This window comes from Leucoraja erinacea, chromosome 39 (assembly GCF_028641065.1).
Source record: "Leucoraja erinacea ecotype New England chromosome 39, Leri_hhj_1, whole genome shotgun sequence".
NCBI classification, from domain to species: domain Eukaryota; kingdom Metazoa; phylum Chordata; class Chondrichthyes; order Rajiformes; family Rajidae; genus Leucoraja; species Leucoraja erinaceus.
The window spans coordinates 4701724-4724695 of record NC_073415.1 but is presented as its reverse complement, the minus strand read 5'-3'; the positions used below and the strand labels follow the sequence as shown (position 1 = coordinate 4724695).

Genomic DNA, 22972 nt, shown 5'->3' with positions numbered 1-22972 from the left:
TGCCGAACAAATTTTTTTCCCCCCTTAGTCCCACCTGCCTGCACTCATACCATAACCCTCCATTCCCTTCTCATCCATATGCCTATCCAATTTATTTTTAAATTGTACCAATGAACCTGCCTCCACCACTTCCACTGGTAGCTCATTCCACACCGCTACCACTCTCTGAGTAAAGAAGTTCCCCCTCATATTACCCCTAAACCTCTGTCCCTTAATTCTGAAGTCATGTCCTCTTGTTTGAAACTTCCCTATTCTCAAAGGGAAAAGCTTGTCCATCAACTCATCTATCATTTTAAAGACCTCTATCAAGTCCCCCCTTAACCTTCTGCAAAAAAAGACCTAACTTATTCAACCTATATCTGTAACTTAGTTGTTGAAACCCAGGCAACATTCTAGTAAATCTCCTCTGTACTCTCTCTATTTTGTTGACATCCTTCCTATAATTGGGCGACCAAAATTTCCATCAGCCTTGTACATCCAGGACAAGCGACCATCTATGCTTTGTACGTCCAGCCTGGGACTCCAGTGCTTGATCCTTGAATCCTTCCTGGTATAATTTGGAAATCCACTTCATCTAGGAATTGGCAAAAAATGCCTTGCTCATCTTTCATTTGAACAATTTCCATCCAGGAAAGAGTCCTGTAAAAGGCATATTGCCTCTCATTTTCATTTTATGGAGTTCAGTAATAGGGATTATTTTGACACAAGTACCGGGTGTGATGGTGGGGCCATCTCTGGAGGAATAGGTATGGTTTTGTCTCCTTATCTGTGAAAACATAGTAACGTTGGAGTCAGATTTGCCAGAGTTTGAAATTCCTTGGCTCAGATGATGCAGAAATATGTTTTGACGTCTGTTTTTAACTTTGTTTCAGGATATTTCCTGACCTCTCAAACAGTGACCTGGTACTTTTTATCGTTAAAGGAATCAACCTGCCTCCTCCTCCAGGTAACCTTGACCTAACAGTTTACCAACTCTGACTAGTCCAGAAGGAAGGAAAACGTTGACCATTGGAGCGAGCAGCATGACTAAGTCACTGGAGCAGCTGGTGCTTGCTTTAGCTCTTGTCCCTTCAGGGTGTTCAGGGAGAGTTTAGGACTAGAGGTCCCAGCCAGAATTAAAGGACGTTCATTTAGGAAGGAGATGAGGAGAAATGTCTTTAGTCAGAGGGGGGTGAATCTGTGGAATTCTTTGCCTCAGGCTGTGGAGGCCATCTGGGAATATTTTGAAGGCAGAGATAGATAGATAGATTCTTGATTAGTACAGGTGTCCGAGGTTATGGGGAGAAGGTACGAGAATGGGGAGAAGGTAGGAGAATGGGGTTAAGAGGGAGAGATAGGTCAAACCATGATTCAGAATGGCGGAGTAGACTAAAAAGCTGATGGGTCAGGCAGATCCCTGGAGAGAAGGAATGGCCGTTTCGGGCCGAATTCTACTCCCATCACGTGATACAAAATGAGCTAGATCAAATGACCTAGGTCAGAGTTTGCCTTCCCAAACACACAACCATGACAGCTCAGTGACACAAAATGCTGGATTTCACTACATAACTTTGTTTCAGTGGCAGGGGTTCAGATAGTGGATAGATAAAAAGCTAGGATTAACTCTGCGGCAGGTCCGCAGGCAGCATCCCTGGAGAGAAGGAATGGGCGACGTTTCGGGCCGAGATCCTTCTTCAGTGAGAGGCAGCGTGATACAAAATGACCGCTTTCTTTTCCCTACAGGTGTTGCATCAAATGACCTAGAGGATGCCTTTGTCAAGTTTGAGTTTGCCTTCCCAAACACGGTAAGCACAACCATGCTCAGAACATAGCATAGAAGATAGACACAAAATGCTGGAGTAACTCAGCGGGTCAGGCATCATCTCTGGAGAACAAGAATCGGTAGTGTTTCCCGTCGAGTCCCTTCTTCAGACTCCCCCTCCCCTCACCTGTATCCACCTATCATTTGCCAGGCTTTGTCCCGCCCGCACCTCCCTTTCTTCCTTGTCTCCAACCAGTCTGATGAAGGGTCTCGCCCCCAAACATCACCTATTCCTTGTCTCCAGAGATGCTGCCTGACCCGCTGAGTTACTCCAGCATTTTGTATCTTCACTGCACACCAGCAGTTCCTTCCTACACATAGAATGGCACAGCACTGCTACAGCCCCTCCGGCCGTATGTGATGTTCAGTTGCCTAAACCTTCTCTGCCAACACGTGAGCCATATCCCTCTACTCCCTCAAGAGCAGCACTTTTGCCCCACACACAAAAACATATATCCTACATAAATGAATACATACATACACAGGAGGGTATGGTGACGCAGTGGTAGAGTTGCTGCCTTACAGCGCCAGAGACCCGGGTTCAATCCTGACTACGGGCGCTGTCTGTACGGAGTTTGTACGTTCTCCCTGTGACCCTGTGGGTTTTCTCCGGGTGCTCCGGTTTCCTCCCACATTCAAACAATGTACGGGTTTGTAGGTCAATTGGCCTTGGTCAAAATTATAAATTGTTTCTGGTGTGTAGAATAAAACTAGTGTATGGGGTGTTCGCTTGTCTGTGGGCCCTCGGTGGGCCACCGGGCCTGTTTCCACGCTGCATCTCTAAAGAAAGTCCAAAGTGCTTTTAAGATGCTGTGAACTGCTGCCGCCATGGTGTTTAAGAAGGAACTGCAGATGCTGGAAAATCGAAGGTAGACAAAAATGCTGGAGAAACTCAGCAGGTTCATAGCTGCCGCCATGGTGATCACTTTGTTCCTTTCAACAGGAAGAAGCACAGAAGGACAAAACCAATGTTGTGAAGAACACTAACTGTCCAGGTATGTGAGGCTGCGGCTGCCACTGTTGTTGGCTTGGGTGTCGGTTTGTACGTTTGCACCGTCAACGGTGGCTCGCAGCCACGTCTGAACTTCCAAGGTGCCATCGTTCACCCCATGTCTGAAACGTCACATCATCAAGGCTTGCACAGCTGTACTGAGGCAGTGGAGCATTCTTAGCGAACCACTTTTTTTGCAGGCCGACACTAACCAAAGCCCTGATGCAAATAATCGCTTTGCATTATTGCACGAGTCGCATGTGAGGAAATGTTTTTGTTTACTCTTTTGGACACAGAAAATGGAATTCACTGAAGAGAGAGATTAGAGATGATGCAACTACGCAAGCGAATGCACATGAAAAGACAATGCTGGAGTAACTCAGTGAGTCGGGTAGCAATGTGGATAGGTCATGTTTTGGGTTCCCAACATGAAAGGCCTCCTATCCATGTTGCTCCAAAGATGCTGCCTGACCCACTGAGTTACCCCAGCACTTGTGTCTTCTTTTGAAAGCTATCATCTGCCGTTACCTTTTTCTGCAATGGAATGCACAATATTGATTATAGGCACAAAATGCTGGGTTCGAGGGTATTAGCTACAGGGAGAGGTTGAAGAAACTTGGATTGTTTTCTATAGAAAGCCAGAGATTGCGGGAGACCTGGTAGAAGTATTAAGAGAAGCATAGACAGTGAGAACCTTTTTCCCTGGAGAGAAAAAAACAAATACTGAGAGTATAGATTGAAGGTGAGAGGGGCAGAGTATAAAAATGTACAGGGGAGGTTGGTGGGAGTCTGTGATGCGCTGCCAGGGGTGGTGATGGAGGAAGACACAATAGTGGCATTGAAGAGACGCTTGGATAAACACAAGGATGGGTACGGACAATGCTCAAGGTTAGATCTTCATGTCTAGTTTGCCACAGTCCTGCTGTACTGGTCTATGTTTGACAGTGGTCACCATTGAGCAGCAGTAAAGGCCAGTGACCAGGGTCTCGGTGGGATGTCGGGTAGACAACTCACTGGCCGCTTTGCTGTCCCACTGGAGCTTGCACTGGGTTGGTGGGAGCCATGGAAGCTCTCGACAATCCACTCGTTTCTCTTTGAACGCTGGCTCATTGTGTAACCTGCTATAATTGCACTTTTGTTTGCCTTCTAGAATTCCATGAGAAGTTTAAATTGAACATCAACCGAGAACATCGAGCATTCAAGCGGGTGGTACAGACCAAAGGAATTAAATTTGAGATACTTCATAAAGGGTATGAATTTGCTCTTCAAGGCACTATTTCAGTGGCTAGATGGTTGGGTCAATGCCGATTTAGATTATACATGGTGTTAATGAACTTGGCACTTGGATGGGGCATCTTGGTTGGTGTGGTATGGCGGGTTGAACCAAAGGTCACGTTCCTGTGCTGTATGACTCTTGACACCCCAAACACTGCAGAGAGTTAGGCTGATCTGTTGATTTTCTAAAGTCCACCACATGGAAGCAAGAGAGCCAAACCGTTGCAATGATTGATTATTGATCTTATCTCATCTGGCATGCTTGGAACTGTTGGTGGACTAGCAAATGTTCTGGGCTATTGGGTGTTGTAGACTTTTCAATAGAATAGGTGTGAGGGATGGGAGGTCGGGGGCTGATGCCCTGATGTCTGGCGAATGAGCGCGGGAAGGAAGCACGGATATTATCGCTTGGTGATCCACATGCCAAGGCCTTAGGATTTCCGACAGTGGACAGTGGGAGGCTAGAGAGAGAGAGAGGGAGAACAAGGGGCACTTCGCTCAATGCAACATGGCTGCCGAAGCTACACTGTCCAAGAGTTCAGGTTGACAACATCCTCAGCTACGTGGAGTTTGAACGGACAGAGAATTAGTTACATCATACTCTGATAATCCTCTATCCATCGATTCAGAAATCCCAGCATAGAAACAAAGAATTGCAGGTGCTGGTTTACACACAAAAAAAAGACACTAAATGCTGGAGTAACTCAGCAGGTCAGGCAGCATTCCTAGAGAACATGGATAGGCAGTGTTTCATGTTGAGACCCCTATTCTGACTGGACTGAAGGGTTTCGACCCAAAACATTACAATTTCTCCAGAAATGCTGCCCTGACCTGCTGAGTTACTACACTTTGTGTCTTTTTTTGATTGATTGATTGATTGATTGATTTTAATGACCACACACACAGCTGGTGGAATTTGTTATGCCAATGCAGCACATAGAAAAAAAAGAATACAAACATGACAATACTAAAGAATTTTAACATGTAAACATCCCCCCCACAATGGTTCCCATTGTGAGGGAAGGCACAAAGTCCAGTCCCCGACCCCAGTTCCCCCATAGTCGGGCCAATTGAGGCCTCCACAGTTGCCTCTACGGAGGCCCGATGTTCCCGGCCGATCTTGCCGGGTGATGTGTGTAAATCAGCATCTGCAATTCTTTGTTTCTATGCTGGGATTTCTGAATCGATGGATAGAGGATTATCAGCGTATGATGTAACTAATTCTCTGTCCGTTCAAACTCCACGTAGCTGAGGATGTTGTCCACCTGAACTGTTGGGAACAGCAGTGGAAAAACTGTAGCTTCGGCAGCCATGTTGCAGTGGGCGAAGTGCCCCCAGTTCTTCACCCTCTCCCTTGGTTCCACTTCCCTATAGTCCTACTGTATGTGCACTAGTGCTGGGTCACTATCCAAGGGCAGTGTGGGTGTAGATATACACCATGTAACAGGTTGCCGAACAGCCCTGCACACCAACCGCTACCTAGATCTCTAGGGAGCAATTATAGCAAATCAATGAACCTACAAACCTGTACGTCTTTGGAGTGTGGGTGGAAACCGGACCTCCTGGAGAAAACCCACGCACATCATGGTGAGAACATGCAAACTCCGTTGGACAGCACCCGTCCCTGAATCCAATCTCTACTGTATATTGGCTGCAAGACCTGCTACGCCATTGTGGGTCGCTCCATCCAAGAAACAGTTTAGGTGCAGATATAGGCCAGCCTTCGAAACAGGCCCATTTAGTCCATGCCGACCATCCAACTCAGTATCCTGTACCTGCCTTCTCACCATATCCCCTGAGCACCTTGGCCACAAGGGCCACATCTAGCAAATCAATGAACCTACAAACAATGTACGTCTTTGGAGTGTGGGTGGAGTGAGGGAGGACCTCATGGAGAAAACCCACGCACATCATGGTGAGGACATGCAAACTCCGTACAGACAGCACCCGTGGTCTGAATCCAATGCGGGTCTCTGGCACTGTAAGGCTGCAACTCTACCTGCTACGCCACCCTGCTGCTCATCTCCAGGCCATGAAGGTAAATTGATTCGTTCTTGCTCACCATCCCTAACCCCCAACTCAAAACAAAAACCCAGGCTCTGCCAAAACATTGCATGAGGTTGTTCAAGAGTTGAGGCTTGGTGCAAAATAACAATGTTATTATAAGATGGCGCCTGCCTGTGGCGACTTTTGCGGAGCACCAGAACATGAAAGGCTCAAATGCAAGTTCATGTTCAAGCTTAATTGTTCTTTAATTCTTTAAATAATTGTGCTTTTTCACCTTATCAGGGGACTTTTCAAGAACGATCGTGTTGTGGGAACAACCCAGCTTAAGCTGGACAAACTTGAATCGCGGTGTGAGATTCGGGAAATCCTGGAGGTGAGTCTCACACTGATTATTCCTTTCATGTATCAATTACAAATTATCATCTTGTGACTTGAAAACTAGAATTCAAAAGAAATGTCCTGGAATGATTTTGTAACTGAGTAAATAAACAGAATGCCACTAAATTAATTCAAACTCTGCTATTTCCTCCAATCATAGCCTAAGATGCTATTCAGCCCATCAAATCTATTCTGGCTCTGTCTCCAACTAATCCCTATTGCCCTTTCAAATGGTTGTCCTGCTTTGAATGCCACAATTCACTGTCCTCCTAGTGGCATAAATGGGCCCCAATTACTGCTGCGTTACTCCAGCACTTTGTGTTCTTTTACGTATTAACCAGCATCTGCAGTTCCTTGTTTCTACCTTCTCTTTCTATGTATTCCGTTGTTGCTGTCAAAGGGATGATGCCATTCTGGATGCAGATGCTGGTTTACACTGAACATGGACACAAAAAGCTGGAGTAACTCAGTGGGTCAGGCAGCATCTCTGGGAGGGAAAAGGAAACATCACCTATTCCTTTGCTCCAGAGATGCTGCCTGACCAGCTGAGTTACTCCAGCTTTTTGTCTATCTTCAGTGCCATTTTGAATAATTCCCTTGGTTTGGGGCTGTGGCTGGAGCACTGAGATTCCAGTCTGAGTCTGAAGAAGGGTTTCGGCCCGAAACGTTGCCTATTTCCTACGCTCCATAGATGCTGCTGCACCCGCTGAGTTTCTCCAGCATTTTTGTGTACCTACTGAGATTCACTAGCTGTCTAAAACCAATCCATGCATGCACTAAGGAGTCTGAAGTAGGGTCCCCACTCGAAACGTCTTCTATCCATGTTCTCCACTGGTGCTGCTTGACCCGCTGAGTTACTCCAGCACTTTGTGTCCTTTCATGCTTGCACTGTATTGGATTGGTGGAGGATCCTGAGGTTCAGCAGAAACTTCCATCGCCATGTTTGGGTTTAAACTATGGAACCATTGTAAATTGGCTTTGATTCCAATCCTCCTTGGTTTCCTTCCATTCGGGCTGGGAGGGGGATGCAAGACCAACTGCAATTTTCATTCTTGTGGCATGTAATAACTTTTCTTTTTTTTAAAAACGTCTGCCTAGGTTCTGGATGGCAGGAAGACCACTGGAGGTCGGCTGGAGGTGATTGTAAACATCCGTGAACCGCTGAGCTCCCAGCAGCTCGAGAGAGTGACGGAGAAGTGGCTTGTCATCGACCCCCAGAGCTTGCCAGTGGTAAGGCTGCATCTGCCTGACCTTCCGATACACTTGTGTACAGTGATAATTTAGTGAATTGTGTGCACAAATGGAATCTCACCGCAGCTTGGTGTATGTGTTGGTGGGCGAATATTTGGGGCTGCGATGTCCAGAACATGGGCAGCTTCAGGGAGACAGCATTCTGCTGGGCTTGATTGCCAGCGACCTCAGGCCGTTGACGTTGATCGTTAGATGAGTGCATAGTTTAAATCCAAAATGAACATTTTGGATCGTCGGGGTCACCAATAAGGCGGGCAAATAAGCAAGCCACAAGTGGTGAATCATAGAGATTGTCTCCCTCTCCCACCAGCAAGGCATTGTTTGGCGATTTTCCATCATGCTACAGCAGTAGGTACATGGGGAAAGATGTAAATAACTAACAAACACATTTTGCTTCCTTGCAGATGGCCGTTCCAAAGTCGAAGGAGAGGCAGGACACTCCACAGACGGGTGGAAGGTAGGTGCAGAGCTTCGTCAGTACACGTGGGCTCATGTATGTCACCAGCCTGGAGCTGGGTATTCTTGTGTTGAGGGAAGAGATAGCTGAAGATTGGGGAATCATTTATCCGTGGATCCACCGGTTTCTTGGGTCTGAGCTATCATGCCTTGCTTGCATATTGTAAGATCATACATGTACTTTAGACCTGTACATCCCTGCACACTAACACTATCCTACACACACTAGGGGCAATTCACAATTTTAACAAAGACAAGTAACCTACAAACCTGTACGTCTTTGGAGTGTGGGAGGAAACTGGAAAATACGTCACGGGGAGAATAATAATAATAATAATAATTTTATTTATAGAGCACTTTAAAAACAAACATAGCTGCAACAAAGTGCTGTACATCACTAATCATTGACAAAAAAAGTTAATACACACCAAAAATAACAATCAAAAGAAATAGTAGGAAAAGACATGTAAAATAAAGAAACATCAAAAACACCACAAACAGAAGCAAAGCCTCAGGCATGGTCAAAAGCCAGGGAGTACAAATGTGTTTTAACACTGGATTTGAAGATGGACAGAGAGGGGGGCCTGTCTGATGTGCAACGGCAGGGTGATCCAGAGTGCCGGAGCAGCAACAGAGAAGGCTCTATCCCCTCTGAGCCTCCGACTAGACCTCAAACTAGAATGTACAAACTCCATATAGACTGCACCTGTAGTCAGGATCAAACCTGGGTCTCTGGCACTGTAAGGCAGCAACTCTACCGCTGCACCAACATGTGGGTTCCAGGGAGATTTTGTCCAGAGGATTGGGTGTCCGTGGAGAGGATGGGAAAATCTACAACTTGGGCTCACTGGTTTTTAATTTAAAAAAAAAAGGATTGCACATTTAAGATGATTAAACCATATTTCTTTCTGGGAGTTGAGAGTCTTTGGAGCTCCCAATGACTGAGACTGTTGACTAAGACTGACTCCCAAAGTCAGCTCTCAATGACTGAAGATAGACACAAAGCTGGAGTAACTCAGTGGGACAGGCAGCACCTCAGGAGAGAAGGAACGAGTGACGTTTTGGGTCGAGACCCTCCTTCAGATTGGCCACCAGAGATTATAATCGCACATCTACAGCTTCCTGGCTCTGGTGTTAAACAATAGACAATAGGTACAGGAGTAGGCCATTCGGCCCTTTGAGCCAGCACCGCCATTCAATGTGATCATGGCTGATCATCCCCAATCAGTACCCCGTTCCTGCCTGCTCCCCATATCCCCTGACTCCGTTATTTTTAAGAGCCCTATCTAGTTCTCTTGCAAGCATCCAGAGAAAACATGCCGGAGAATAATGTTATCACTCCCAGATCTTTGAGGTCATGTTCTTGAGACATCATTAAAAAAAATAATATCTTTGTTTTCTCACCAAGGGATTTTCAGAACTTACTGGTTTTTATTTTGTAACAGCCTTCCAAATCCTTTGCAATGGTTTCACAAAAAGAAAACAAAATGAGGGTCAGGCAGCATCTAAGGTGGAAATGGACAGACAACACCTCAGGCCGAAACCCTTCTTCAGCACTGAAATGTCAACTGTCCATTGTCAACATTTCCCTCCACAGATGCGGCCTGACTTGCTGTGGACATACAGCACTGTTTTTTGCTTACGGTTCTTGTGTCTCCTCTTTACAATTGTTTAATCACTCTCACATGGTGGCAGGGCAGTAAAGTTGCAGCCTTACAGCACCAGAGACCTGGGTTTGATCCTGACTACAGGTGCTACATGCACGGAGTTTGTACCTTCTCCCCGTGACCGTGTGAGATTTCTCCGGGTGCTCCGGTTTCCTCCCCCATTCCAAAGTTTGTAGGCTAATTGCCTTTCATAAAACGGGTTTCAGGTATAATGCTATATGTATACATCATCCCCTTATCTTTGTCTTGAATTGCCCCTTTTTGAGATTTGAGAAATGTTTCTTAAACGTTGCAATACTACCTGAACTACCTCCTCCGGCAGCTCGTTCCATACACCCACCAGTCTTTACATGAAAAAGTTACCCCTCAGGATCCTATTAAATCTTTCCCCGCTCACCTTAAACCTATATCCTCTGGTTCTTGATTCCTCTGCTCTGGGCAAGAGTGCGTCTATCCGGTCTATTCCTCTCATGATTTAGTGGGCCTCTATAACGTCCCCCCTCGTCGACCTGCGCCTCCAGTCATACAGCACGGAAACATGTCCTTTGGCCCAACTCGTCCATGCTGACAAGGATACCCAGCCCCATTTGGCCGATATCCCTCTAAACCTCTCCTGTCTAAGTACCTGCCCACGTGCAAATGCTTTCAGTCATTCTGCGTCCTCTCTACGTCATACGCTCTGGGTCAGCCTCTTGTATTCCAAACGCGCTTTGCCAGCTCCTTTGTTCTAATGCTTAGACTTGCAGTACCCTGTGATTAGTGAAAGCATTCTTGGCAAATGCCTTTGCTTTGAGGTTTTGACTTGCTGCCTTTCTGCTTTGATTATCCAAGCTGATCATGGGCAACTGTGTTGTCATTGACCAATATTTGTGGGTTTTTTTAAAACTAATTGAACTGTCTTGTCTTTTCCAGCAAACCTGCCTACGCTCTACAAAGCTTCAACATACTGAAGTTTGAGAAAGAGCGGATAGAAAGGAAGGTGAGTGGAATTTGAGAGGAACAGGATGTAACCAGGTGTAACTATACCGGGCCGCTGCGGTACATTGGGTGAAAGTGCTCCCACAGTGCTGTAGGGAAGAGTCTCGAAGGTTTAAACCCCAAGATGAGACACAAAAAGCTGGAGTAACTCAGTGTTACAGACAGCATCTCTGGAGGAAAGGAATGGGTGACGAATGGGATCGAGACCGTTCTTCTATCTTCAGTTTAAACCAGCATCTGCAGTTCCTTCCAACACATCTCAAAGGTTTAAGATGAGGGAATTGTGATACAAGAGACTGCAGATGCTGGAATCCAGAGTCTAAGACTCTGTCTACCCCTAACCCTAACCCTCAAGATTCAAGAGAGTTTATTGTCATGTGTCCCAGATAGGACATTGAAATTCTTGCTTTGCTTCAGCACAACAGAACATAGTAGGCATGACTACAGAACAGATCAGTGTGTCCATACACCATTATATAAATATATACACACATGAATAAATAAACTGATAAAGTGCAAATAAACAGATAATGGGATATTAATGTTCAGAGTTTTGTCCGAGCCGAGTTTAATAGCCTGATGGCTGTGGGGAAGTAGCTATTCATGACCTTGGTCTTCGCAGTCTTCAGCCCTAAACCCCTCTCTAAACTAAACTAAATGTATTCACTGCTTGCAGATTTTTATTCTCTTTCCAGCAAGCCTGGGAGTAGATTTAATATTTCCCCAATCATTTCTCCAGATCCTCCAGTGCAAACAGGAGCACAAAGCACCACCAGAAGAGCTCCTGAATCTGCATCAGGACATTAAACAGCGGATCCAGTGGCAGAAATCACAGCTGGATCACAGAGATGGCAAAGTTTTGAAAGGTAACCCACCACGCCCTGCTCCAGGGATTCAAAATCTCTTTTATTTGTTTCTATTTTCAGCAGAGGTGCGTTTGCTGTTATCATGACTGAACAGTAGGTATAGGTTAAAAAAAAGTGGACTGATTTGCCATTGTATTCATGTAAGCCTATCTCCCCTTGAGTTAAAACAGCACAGGGACGAGCTTTTTGGGCCTCAATGTTTGTGTTGAATATGATGTTAGGTTAAACTGATCCCATGATCCATATCCCTCTACATGCACTGCCTTGTGCCTATCTAAAAGCTTCTTAAACACCACTATCGTACCTGCCTCCAACACCACCCCTGGCAATGTGTTCCATTCCCCCGCCACTCTTTCTTTTCTTCTTATTAGACCTGAAGGAAATCCTGATTTTGATTTTCTGGGGTGGCATGGTGGCGCAGCGGTAGAGTCACTGCCTTCTAGCGCTGGAGAGACCCGGGTTCCAACCTGACTACAGCTGCTGCCTGTTCAGAGTTTGCACGTTCGCCCCGTGACCACAAGGGTTTTCTCCGGGTGCTCTGGTTTCCACCCACACTCCAAAGACATACAGGATCGTAGGCTTCAGTAAAAATTTTAAATTGCCTGCAGTGTGTAGGATAGTGCTAGTAGATGGGGATCGCTGGCCAGCACAGACCCGGTGGGCCAAAGGGCCTGTCGGGCAGCAGCCCCAATCGGGTTCGAACCCGGGTCTCTGGCGCAGTAGGCAGCAACTCCACCGCTCTGCCACCGTATCTCTAAACTAAACTGAACTTTACTAGACAAATGCAATATTCATGTTGAAAGGAACTGCAGATGCTGGTTTAAATCGAAGGAAGACACAAAAAGCTGGAGTAACTCAGCGGGACAGGCAGCATCTCTGGAGAGAAGGAATGGGCGACGTTTTGGGTCGAGACCCTTCTTTTAAATGCAAACATTAGGATCTATTTGGAGCACATCACTTGTGATGGTTTTGCTTTGCAGAGTATGTGTCCCAGTTGGAGAGGTACGTGCACCACTACACCGACGCAGCAAAGCGACTTGGTAATGAAGGCAACCGGGTAAGTGATGAGAACATCTGATTCTTGTGTACCGCCTCGGTGAGGTCTGCTGTATGGTTTTGCCAGGTTGGACGCTAAACAAAGCCTTTCACTGCACCCGGGTACAGGACTGTCTTCTGAAGAAAGACTGGATAGACTTGGTTTATACTCTCTAGAATTTAGGAGATTGAGAGGGGATCTTATAGAAACTTACAAAATTCTTAAGGGGTTGGACAGGCTAGATGCAGGAAGATTGTTCCCGATGTTGGGGAAGTCCAGGACAAGGGGTCACAGCTTAAGTATAAGGGGGAAATCCTTTAAAACCGAGATGAGAAGAACTTTTTTCACACAGAGAGTGGTGAATCTCTGGAACTCTCTGCCACAGAGGGTAGTCGAGGCCAGTTCATTGGCTATATTTATGAGGGAGTTAGATGTGGCCCTTGTGGCTAAGGGGATCAGGGGGTATGGAGAGAAGGCAGGTACGGGATACTGAGTTGGATGATCAGCCATGATCATATTGAATGGCGGTGCAGGCTCGAAGGGCCGAATGGCCTACTCCTGCACCTATTTTCTATGTTTCTATGTGACAATAAAGTGTCATTGATTGGAGGGACGGCACGGTGGTGCAGCAGTAGAGTTGCTGCCTTACAGTGGCAGAGACCCGGGTTCCATCCTGACTACGGGTGCTGTCTGTGTGGAGTTTGTACGTTCTCCCCGTGACCGCGTGGGTTTTCTCCGAGATTTTCGGTTTCCTCCCACACTCCAAAGACGTACAGGTATGCAGGTAAATTGGCTTTGTAAATGTAAAACACCTGTGCCTAGTGGGTCTTCTTCTTCTTGTGTACGGCGTGCACAGCCTAAAGTTGTAGGACAACTTGTTCTAGTTGATCTTATTTGATTGTGCATGCCGGGTTGATTGCACTCGCCGAAACAGGGTGGACCATGTGAAGGTTGCAATCTCCCTAGGATAGTGTTGATATGTGGGGATCGCTGGGCGGCATGGACTCGGTGGGCCGAAGGGCCTGTTTCCATGCTGTATCTCTAAACTAAACCAAAATAGATTGAAAGTTACTTATTCCCCCTTGAACTTGGTCGCAGTTACAGTTGGCCAGATAATTCCTGCTGAGGTGAACTTGCTCAACTACAACTTTGTACAGAGTGTACGACGGTATTATATTGCAGGTTTGCATTCTCTACACTAAGTGGTTTTGTTCTCCTTTCTGGGCAGGATTTGGCGAAGGAAGCATTGGTTAAAAGGAAGCTGGTGAATGACGAGGTGAGACCCGATAGTTATTTGGAACCGTTACATATAGCATGGTAACCATATGTCCTGTATGCATAAGTCTTGTGTCTTACCTGTCTGCCACCAAAAGTAAAGCAATCTAAAATGAAGGTGTAAGGCAGGGGTCGGCAACCTACGGCCCAGGGGCCGGATCCGGCCCTCAACCCAAAATCATCCGGCCCTCAACCCAAAATCATCCGGCCCGCGGGCCCATTTTATATTCAATTGGTTTTCGCGACCTGGGAACTACAGCCAGTCCCAGGGCACGCGGGGGACCTGGGAACTGCAGAAAACTAATTGAAAAACACGTGAAAACTAATGCGAAAGACAACACGAAATGTCACACTATGGCGATAGATGTGGCCCGCCATCCGCTCACAGACGTGGGTCCTGGCCCCTATGCAGAATAAGGTTGCTGAGTCCTTGTATAAGGGCTTGTTTCCATGTTGTAAGACTCTTTGACTCAATCAATCAATCAATCAACCTGTATTGTCATCTTGCAAGCAACAGTTGTACAGTGCAAAATGAAAAGACGTTTCCCAGTGAATAGCGGAGCATCGCACATGAAATTTAAAACATTTCACACATAATAACACTAAAAACAATCCAGTCCCTGATGGAACAGTATAAATAGTTAAAAGCAGGTAAAACACAATGTTAAAATACAATAAACCAATCATAAAAATGTCCGGGGCAGCTGATTTGAGTGGCCAGTGCCAGTTATTAAAGTGTCCGTGCCAGCCGCAGAATCAAGTGACTGTGAGCACAGAGTGACTGTTTAGCACTCTAGGACTCTGTTGGGTTGTGGGTTGAGCTCTTGCTTCTGAGTTGGTCCTTGTGCTTGAAAGCTGTGAATGTGTGCAGCCAATGGACTGTTGTTGCTCCTCTGCCACTTTTTACTTTGCTGGTGCCGTGTAATATTTTACAGGTGTCTCTCTTGGCTCCCATGGGCTGTATGAGGAGTCCACCGCTGGTGCATCGGTGCTCAACATACCCAGCTCTCCAAATGGAGAGATATGACCGATGTCTGATTTTGTTTTAGACAGGCTTTTGTTTTAGACAGGAGTCTGAAGACTGCAACGTCCAGGTTCAGAAATAGCTGCTTCCCCACAGCCATCAGGCTATTAAACTCAACTGAAACAAATCTCTGAACACTAATAGACCATTATCTGTTTATTTGCACTTTATCTGTTTATTTATTGATGTGTGGATATATTTATATAATGGTATATGGACACACTGATCTGTTCTGTATTTATGCCTATTATGTTCTGTTGTGCCGAAGCAAAGTAAGAATTCTGTTGTCCCATCTGGGACACATGACAATAAACTCTCTTGACTGACTTGACAAAAATCTGGATTAGCTCAGCAGAGCAGGCAGCATCTCTGGATAGAAGGAATGGGTGACATGTCGGCCCGAGACCCGAGACCCTTCGACCCGAAAAGTCACCGACTCCTTCTCTCCAGAGATGCTGCCAGAGCCACTGAGTTACTCCAGCATTTTGTGTCTATCAACCAGCATCTGTATATCCTTCCTACACATCATATTTTGTTTTGCTGTTAATGCGTCTCGATGATTTTGGCCACTCGAGGACTATGGCTGGAATTTTAATAAAATAATAACTAACTTTCATTTTTTCCCCTTCCCTTTTTCAATCCTGTACTCTCTGCTCTCCCCTGCAATCACCTGATGCTCTATTTCCCTCTCTGTCCCTCTCAATGCTTTGCTCTCTTTCCCTCACTCTATTGATCATTCACCCGTATACACGCATGCTCTCTCGCACGTGCTAACCACTACGCTCTCCCTGCTGTGCTTTATCGCCTACATCCCCATCTCCTTCCCTCTGTTGCCCACTTCTCTCTCACTCAATGCTGCACGTTCTCCCTCACCTCCACTCTCTCTCCCCCTCCCTCCGTCTCTCACTCCCTCTCTCCTCTCTTGCCCGCTCCCTCCCTGTCGTGTGCGATTGCTCACTCCCTCTCTCCGGCCTTGTCTCTCTTTCTTCCCACTCTCTCTTGTTCCCTGTTGCCCGCTCCCTCTCCCCCTCTCCATGTTGTATGCTATCCCTCTCAATCTCTCTCCCCACCTTTTTGCCCTCTCTTTCAATGTTGCATGCGATCCGTCACTCTATCTCCTTGTCACCCCTATTGCTTATTCTCTCTTTCTCCTTCCCTGTCGCATGCTCACTGCTTCCCTCTCCCCCCTTGTTGCTCCTATCCCTCCCTCCCTCACTCTCTCACGTAGTTGCAGAGATTTAGACGGTAATGTTCACCGTACCTGGACCGGTGCCACGTTCCCCCCCCCCCCCCCCCCCCCCCCCCCCGTGGCCTTCCACACCGAACCATCATTTGAAGCTGCTACATCACACTACGCGTCTCTAAGCTTAGCCGGCGTTATCTCGTCAGAAGACCTATGAACTGTCGGCATCTGGGAACGCTGCCTCCTGGGGCTGGAGCTTACAGGAGGGCCTCTTTCCCCTGCACGCTGGACATGCGGCTGAAGAACATTTCCTTCGCTCCATAGATGCTGCCGCACCCGCTGAGTTTCTCCGGCACGTTTGTCTACCTTCGATTTTCCAGCATCTACAGTTCCTTCTTAAACACCAGCTGAAGAACATGTAGACTGGCAACTACAACTTGGAGACTCACCAAAATGTGTCTACACCTGGCATGTCCCTGTACAGAAGACACCTGGACGATCTGTCAATGGATGCAGGAGATCGCAAATTGGTTCACGATGCACCCTTTTGTTGTCAGAGTCTCTCCTTCCCCCCCCCCCCCCCCCCCCCCCCCCCCCCCCCCCCCCCCCGCCCTTGCAGTGCCTGACCTCCCCCCCCTGTCTAACAGCAGGAGATGGTCACCGATGCAGTACCTTGTCACTTTCTGATGCTCGAGACAATCTCCACGTGAACGGATTACTGGCCCCACAGACATTATCTGCACCACCTACAACTCTCCAGGGAACTATTGTGATGATCCAGCCTGATTCAAATTGCATCTTATCCCGAGGGAATCTGGACCATGCGTTCTAATCGAGTCTTTCTTTCCCAATAATTGTTCTCTCCCCCCCCCCCCCCCCCCCCCATTAACGGGTGGGCTTGAGTTCCTGGCCAGCTGCTGATGTGTGACTGATTTGAACAATATTTCCTAGTTGTCTTTGCAGTCACTGAACGGAGTTTTGTGCGGTGAGAATGCACCTGTAATGCTGCGTGCCCGCTGATCTGCATTGCCAGAGGAAAGTCGGGACATCCTGGATCCCATCAGGAGTTAATGTCTTTAAGTTATTGATCCTGTCGGTTTAGTGCTGAGGCTGCAATAACACTATTAAGTAGAACTGTCAATGGGTTTCCATGTGTAGTTGACTCGGTGATATTGCAAGCAACTGGGAATGTCCTTGGACCCAGGAACAGATTTCCCACAGTTTCAGGACTAATTAGTGGGGAGATTAAAGAAAGGCACGGTCTGTCATTTGCCTTTGAGCTCTTTCCTAATTAAGAGCGTAGCCCTGGCTCACTGCAGTCCCTCCATGCAATGTTGAAGCCTACACGCTGTCTCTGCCTCTTGTAGCTGGCTGCCATTTACGAAACCTTGTTGGAACATTTCAGTTATGAAAAGCCTTCATAATAAGTGAAATGTGATGGTCGAAACAAATGTGCAGCACAGCGGTAGAGTTGCTGCCTTACAGCGCCAGAGATCCGGGTTTGATCCTGACTGTGGGTGCTTGTCTGTACGGAGTTTGTACGTTCTCCCCGTGACCTGCGTGGGTTTTCTCCGGGTGCTCCGGTTTCCCCCCACACTCCAAAGATCTACAGGTTTGTAGCTTAATTGGCTTCAGCAAGGTTGTAAATTGTTCCTAGTGTGTGTAGGATGGTGTTAATGTGTGGGGATCGCTGGTCGGCGCGGGCTCGGTGGGATGAAGTGCCTGTTTCCGCGCTGTATCTCTAAACTAAACTAAATTAAAATGGAAGCCCTGCCAAATGAATGGCACTGACTTTGGGCCTGTGTTTATCCAGGACTCTGCCTGGGGATGAAGGGCAATTTTCAGTAGCTGGCAGAAGGTCATGGATTTCTGTCTGTCTCTAATATTGTGATGTTCAACATATAAGTAAGTAAGTAAGTTTATTGGCCAAGTATTCACATACAAGGAATTTGCCTTGGTGCTCCGCCCATAACATGACACACACTGACAGTTACGAATGACTCAGAAAACACTAAACATTAATAATAATAAAACATTAATGATAAAACACCATTGATCAAGCATGTGAACCAACAAAATACCAGATCTAAGGGAGGCTACAGATTTTGGGCTGTTGAGTAGAGCAACTACTCGTGGATAAAAACTCATTTTATGTCTGGCTGTGGCAGGTTTGACAGTCCAGAGTCGCCTTCCACAGGGAAGTGATTCAAAGAGTTTGTGGCCAGGGTGTGAGGGGTCAGAGATGATATTGCCCGCTCGCTTCCTGGCCAATATTTAGACAATTAGACAGCAGGGTTCCTTTGGGATGTTCAGATCTTTAGCCTGCTTTTGAATAAAGTGAGTTTTTTTTATTTGCTTTTCTGCTTCCCTTCCCTTCCCTGCTGAAGTTGCAGCCTACATGTGGGGCTTGTTTCCGCAGCTCCCACAGGTGCCTTTTCCACTGCATTGTATCCCACAGTGGAGTTGATTATTTGAGGTAGTGCAGCTCTAAGCTTTAAGACAGATCAATAAGAAAGGAACTATTTCTTGCAGTCGCACCCTAACTCAAGAAGCGTGCGCTGGTATATTGTAGTCCCTGTCTGCTAATGCATTGTATGGAGTCCAAAAAAACCCGTTGGTCGGCCTTGGTATAAGTAGACTCAGCGAAGGGTCCTCTGCTTTCATCCAGCTCTTCCTCCAGGATAGTAGCTCAGTACCTGTAAATCAACCAGAGTCTGAAGGCCAAGGCAAATTATACAACAGATCGAACACAAAGTGCAGGAGTATCTCTGTGGGACATGCAGCATCTCTGGAGATCATGGATTGGTGACTTCTCTTAACTTCAGATAGCCTCTTGTTTTCTCTCTCCACCCCCTTCCCCTTCCTAGTTCTCCCACTAGTCTAAAACCCCGGTCCCACTTTCCCGAGTTACTCACGAATTCTCCCGAGTTTTCCCCTCGACTCAAACTCGGGGAATGTCCGTAGCGAGCCTTAGGAGGCCGTAGAAGTCCGTAGATATTTTATAGCGGCTCGCAATGCCAGCCGTATGTACTCGGGGCATCAGGTAAGTCGGGACGTTTTTTCAGCATGTTGAAAAATGTCCACGAGTAAAAAAAAATAGTAGCCCCGAGAACCTACGGCTGGCATCTCCGAGTTTGAATCGAGGGGCAAACGCGGGAGAACTTGTGAGTAACTCAGGAAAGTGGGACAGGGACTTTACTGTCTACTCCTATATTCTGTCTCTGTCCCGCCCACTCCCCTGACATCAGTCTGAAGAAGGGTCTCGACCCGAAACGTCACCCATTCCTTCTCTCCAGAAATGCTGCCTGTCCCGCGGAGTTACTCCAGCATTTTGTGTCTAAATCCTATTTAACTGTGTGTGTGTGTGTGTGTGTGTGTGTGTGTGTGTCCCTAGCCTATCAGTAATAATGTTGTGCCTTTATTTTTGTCGTCTTAACTTATGGATATCTTCCTGCACTGATTATATGATCTACATAAATGGAGATGGGTGTTGGGGTGTATTATAGCTTTGATCCAGGGTGAGGCATTTCTATGGTTACACAAAAAAGCTGGAGAAACTCAGCAGGTGCAGCAGCATCTATGGAGCGAAGGAAATAGGCAACGTTTTGGCCCGAAACGTTGCCTATTTCCTTCGCTCCATAGATGCTGCTGCACCCGCTGAGTTTCTCCAGCTTTTTTGTGTAACCTTCGATTCTCCGGCATCTGCAGTTCCCTCTTAAACACTGAGGCATTTCTATGTTGCTCTTAGGGAGGAAATCCTTTTTACAGGGAGTGCCTGCGCTATTAAGAGCCCCGCAGAGCAGCTTGCTAATGAGAGAAAGTTCATCCATTCAGATAGTGAGTGCAGTCTGTCAATAAAACCACAGCACTCTGCATGTGAACTGCCTACACACTGATCCCTGCTTCTGCAGCTGTTCTGACCAGCACCACACACCCGGGTTAGATCCTGACTACCGATGCTGTCTTGTGACCTGCGTGGGTTTTCACCGGGATCTCAACTTCCCTCGTACAACTCCAAAGACGTACAGGTTTGTAGGTTAATTGGCTTGGTAACATTGTAAATTGTCCCTAGTGTGTGTGTGTGGGATATTGTTAGTGTGCAGGGACTGCTGGTCGGTGCCGACTCGTTGGGCCGAAGTGCTTGCTTTAGCGCTGTAACTCTAAATTAAACTAAGTCTGTAGTACAGAAGCATTGCCCACTGGAGGGTAATGAACATGCGGGACGTTCTGGGGACAACCTCAGCTGGCAATTGGGGACAGGCAGGGACCCGAGCTGCCTGTGCTGCTTTCCATTCCAGTCGACAGATCTCACTTGCATTTCCTAGATTAAAACAAATATACTAACATTCGCCTGAGACAGACCCAAAGATTTGCGTGCCAGTCTGCATCGGATGTGCAGAGTTAACTCCTGAGCAGGGTGCTGCTTCCAGCTCTTCAACCATGCTAGTATTTAAGGAATACTTGACACTAATATTGTATCTGAATTGGTAATGATCCTGAACAATCATAAGGGGGGGGGGGGGGGGGGGGGGGTGTGTGTACTGAATCCTTGGGGTGTAACGCACGGGGGCCAATTTACGACGTTGCACCCTTGTCGAACATTCCTAGTGGAATACTCTCACTTTTATCTCTGACTGAAACTGGTGCTGGCATTGGAAGGGGGAATGGTTTTGGATGGGATGGGCATTGGGTTGGTATGGGGTGGGCATTGGAATTCGGTGAAGTGCCTGCTAACTGTCCTGAATGTTTTACAATTTGGAAAGTAATGTATAAAGTGGAAATGATTATTCACAATAAAGAGGTACGTGAAGATTTGGTAACCGATTGTCCTTGGTTATTTTTGATAGGTTTACTCTTTGTCAGTAACTTCTAACTTGAGGACCAGTGTCATCTCTTGGAGCTCACACCTCCACTCAATGTTCTCATTTTCACACAAATGGTATCGGATAGAGTGAATGGTAGGAATGAACAAACATTTTAGACCGGTGGACAAAAGGAACTGCAGATGCTGCAATCTTGAGAAAAGCACAAATTGCTGGAAGCACTCTGGTGCAGGCTGCATCTGTGGAGGGAATGGATGGATAATGTTTCAGGACAAGACCCTTCTTCAGAATGAAGGTGAAGGGGAAAAGATTTAATAGAAATCTGAGGGGTGACTTTTTCACACAAAGGGTGGTAGGTGTATGGAACAAGCAGAGGAGGTAGTTGAGGCAGGGACTATCACAAAGTTTAAGAAACATTTGGACAGGTACATGGGTAGGACAGATTTAGAGGGATATGGGCTAAATGCAGGCAGGTGGGACTAGTGTAGCTGGGACATGTTTTGTACTCAATCAGCCCTCATCCTCCTGCATTCCAAGGAATAGAGTCCCAGTCTGCTCAACCTATCCCTGTAGCCCAGAATTAGTTCCTCCAGCATTCTGTGCTCTGCTAGTGTGTGTGTGTGTGTGTGTTTGTTTTTGTGTGTGTGTGTGTGTGTGTGTGTGTGTGCGTATGATGTGATGTAATGTCACTACTGAGCAGCAGATGGTGATGTTGAGCTGCGTAACTAACTGAGTAAAGACACCAAATGCTGGAGTAACTCACCGGGCCAGGCGGCATCTCTGGAGAGAAGGAATGGGTGACGTTTCTGGTCGAGACCCTTCTTCAGACTGAGAGTTGTGGGAGCGGGCGATACAGAGATAAGGAAGTGTAAGGTGTGAGAAGGAGATATCAAAGGGGATGGAGATCAAGTAAAATGTGGCATTGGGCCATTGTTGGCTAAGAGAAGCTAATATCACAGGAGATCAAATGTAATCAGGGACACAGGCAGGTCAGGAACAGGGGATCAGAGAACTGGCCTATTTAAGTGAGGGGAGGGAAACATAGAAATTAGGTGCAGGAGTAGGCCATTCGACCCTTCGAGCCTTTCAATATGATCATGGGTCAGGCCTTCTCTCCACCCCTGTCCCAACCTGAAACCTTTAAATATAGCCTATTCTGGCCTCAACTACCCTTGAGTGAGGGATCACCACTGTGTGACCCATCTCGGTTTGAAAGGATCTTATGCTGTGAACCCCCATCCCATCAATTATATACAAGCCCTGTGAATCAAAGTACTTTCACAATAAGAAAAGGAATTTGAGTAACGCAGCAGAGGTTGAAAGCAGTAAGCATCAGTCTCTTAAAGGAACAGAGATTGTGGGCCTGTTTTTGCGCTGTGCGATGTTCTATGTTGTGTCACAGAAACATCTATTGACTGTAAAACACTTGGGGATGCTCTGATTAGTTACATCAGCCCCATTTGTATCAACGCTCCTGCAGGATCTGCTCTCCTTCCACAGACCTGATGACCAAGGGCAGATGAGAATGGCTCTGGGTGGTAACATGGGTGTGAGCAGAGGGAGAGGTTGAGTCGACTGCGTCTCTATTCCATGGAGCGCCGGAGAATGAGGGAAGATCTCATAGAGGTGAACAAAATCATGAGAGGAATAGATTGGGTAGATGCACAGAGTCTCTTGCCCAGAGTAAGGGAATCGAGGACCAGAGGACACAGGTTAAAGGTGAAGGGAGGAAAAGATTTAATAGGAATCTGAGGGGTAACTGTTTCACACGAAGGATGGTGGGTGTATGGAACAAATGCCAGAGGAGGTAGTAGAAGCTGGGACTATCCCATCGTTTAAGAGACAGTTAGACATGTACATGGATTGGGCAGGTTTGGAGGGATATGGACCAAGCGCAGGCAAGTGGAACTCGTGTAGCTGGGACATTGTTGGCTGGTGTGAGCAAGTTTCCACGCTGTATC

The 22972-nt window shown here is 46.8% G+C and overlaps 1 protein-coding gene across 1 annotated transcript in view; it reads left to right on the top strand.

Annotated features, from left to right (window-relative positions):
• Window positions 1-19711, top strand: part of LOC129714338 (coiled-coil and C2 domain-containing protein 1A-like) — a 49290-nt gene extending 29579 nt beyond the window's left edge. The window contains 12 exon segments of the mRNA XM_055663883.1: window positions 873-946; window positions 1723-1784; window positions 2745-2796; window positions 3943-4042; window positions 6357-6447; window positions 7551-7682; window positions 8108-8160; window positions 10739-10805; window positions 11544-11670; window positions 12651-12727; window positions 13935-13982; window positions 16234-19711. Of these exon segments, the coding sequence (XP_055519858.1) occupies window positions 873-946; window positions 1723-1784; window positions 2745-2796; window positions 3943-4042; window positions 6357-6447; window positions 7551-7682; window positions 8108-8160; window positions 10739-10805; window positions 11544-11670; window positions 12651-12727; window positions 13935-13982; window positions 16234-16254 (904 nt within the window). The 3' untranslated portion in view covers window positions 16255-19711.
• Window positions 19712-22972: the final 3261 nt, after the last annotated feature.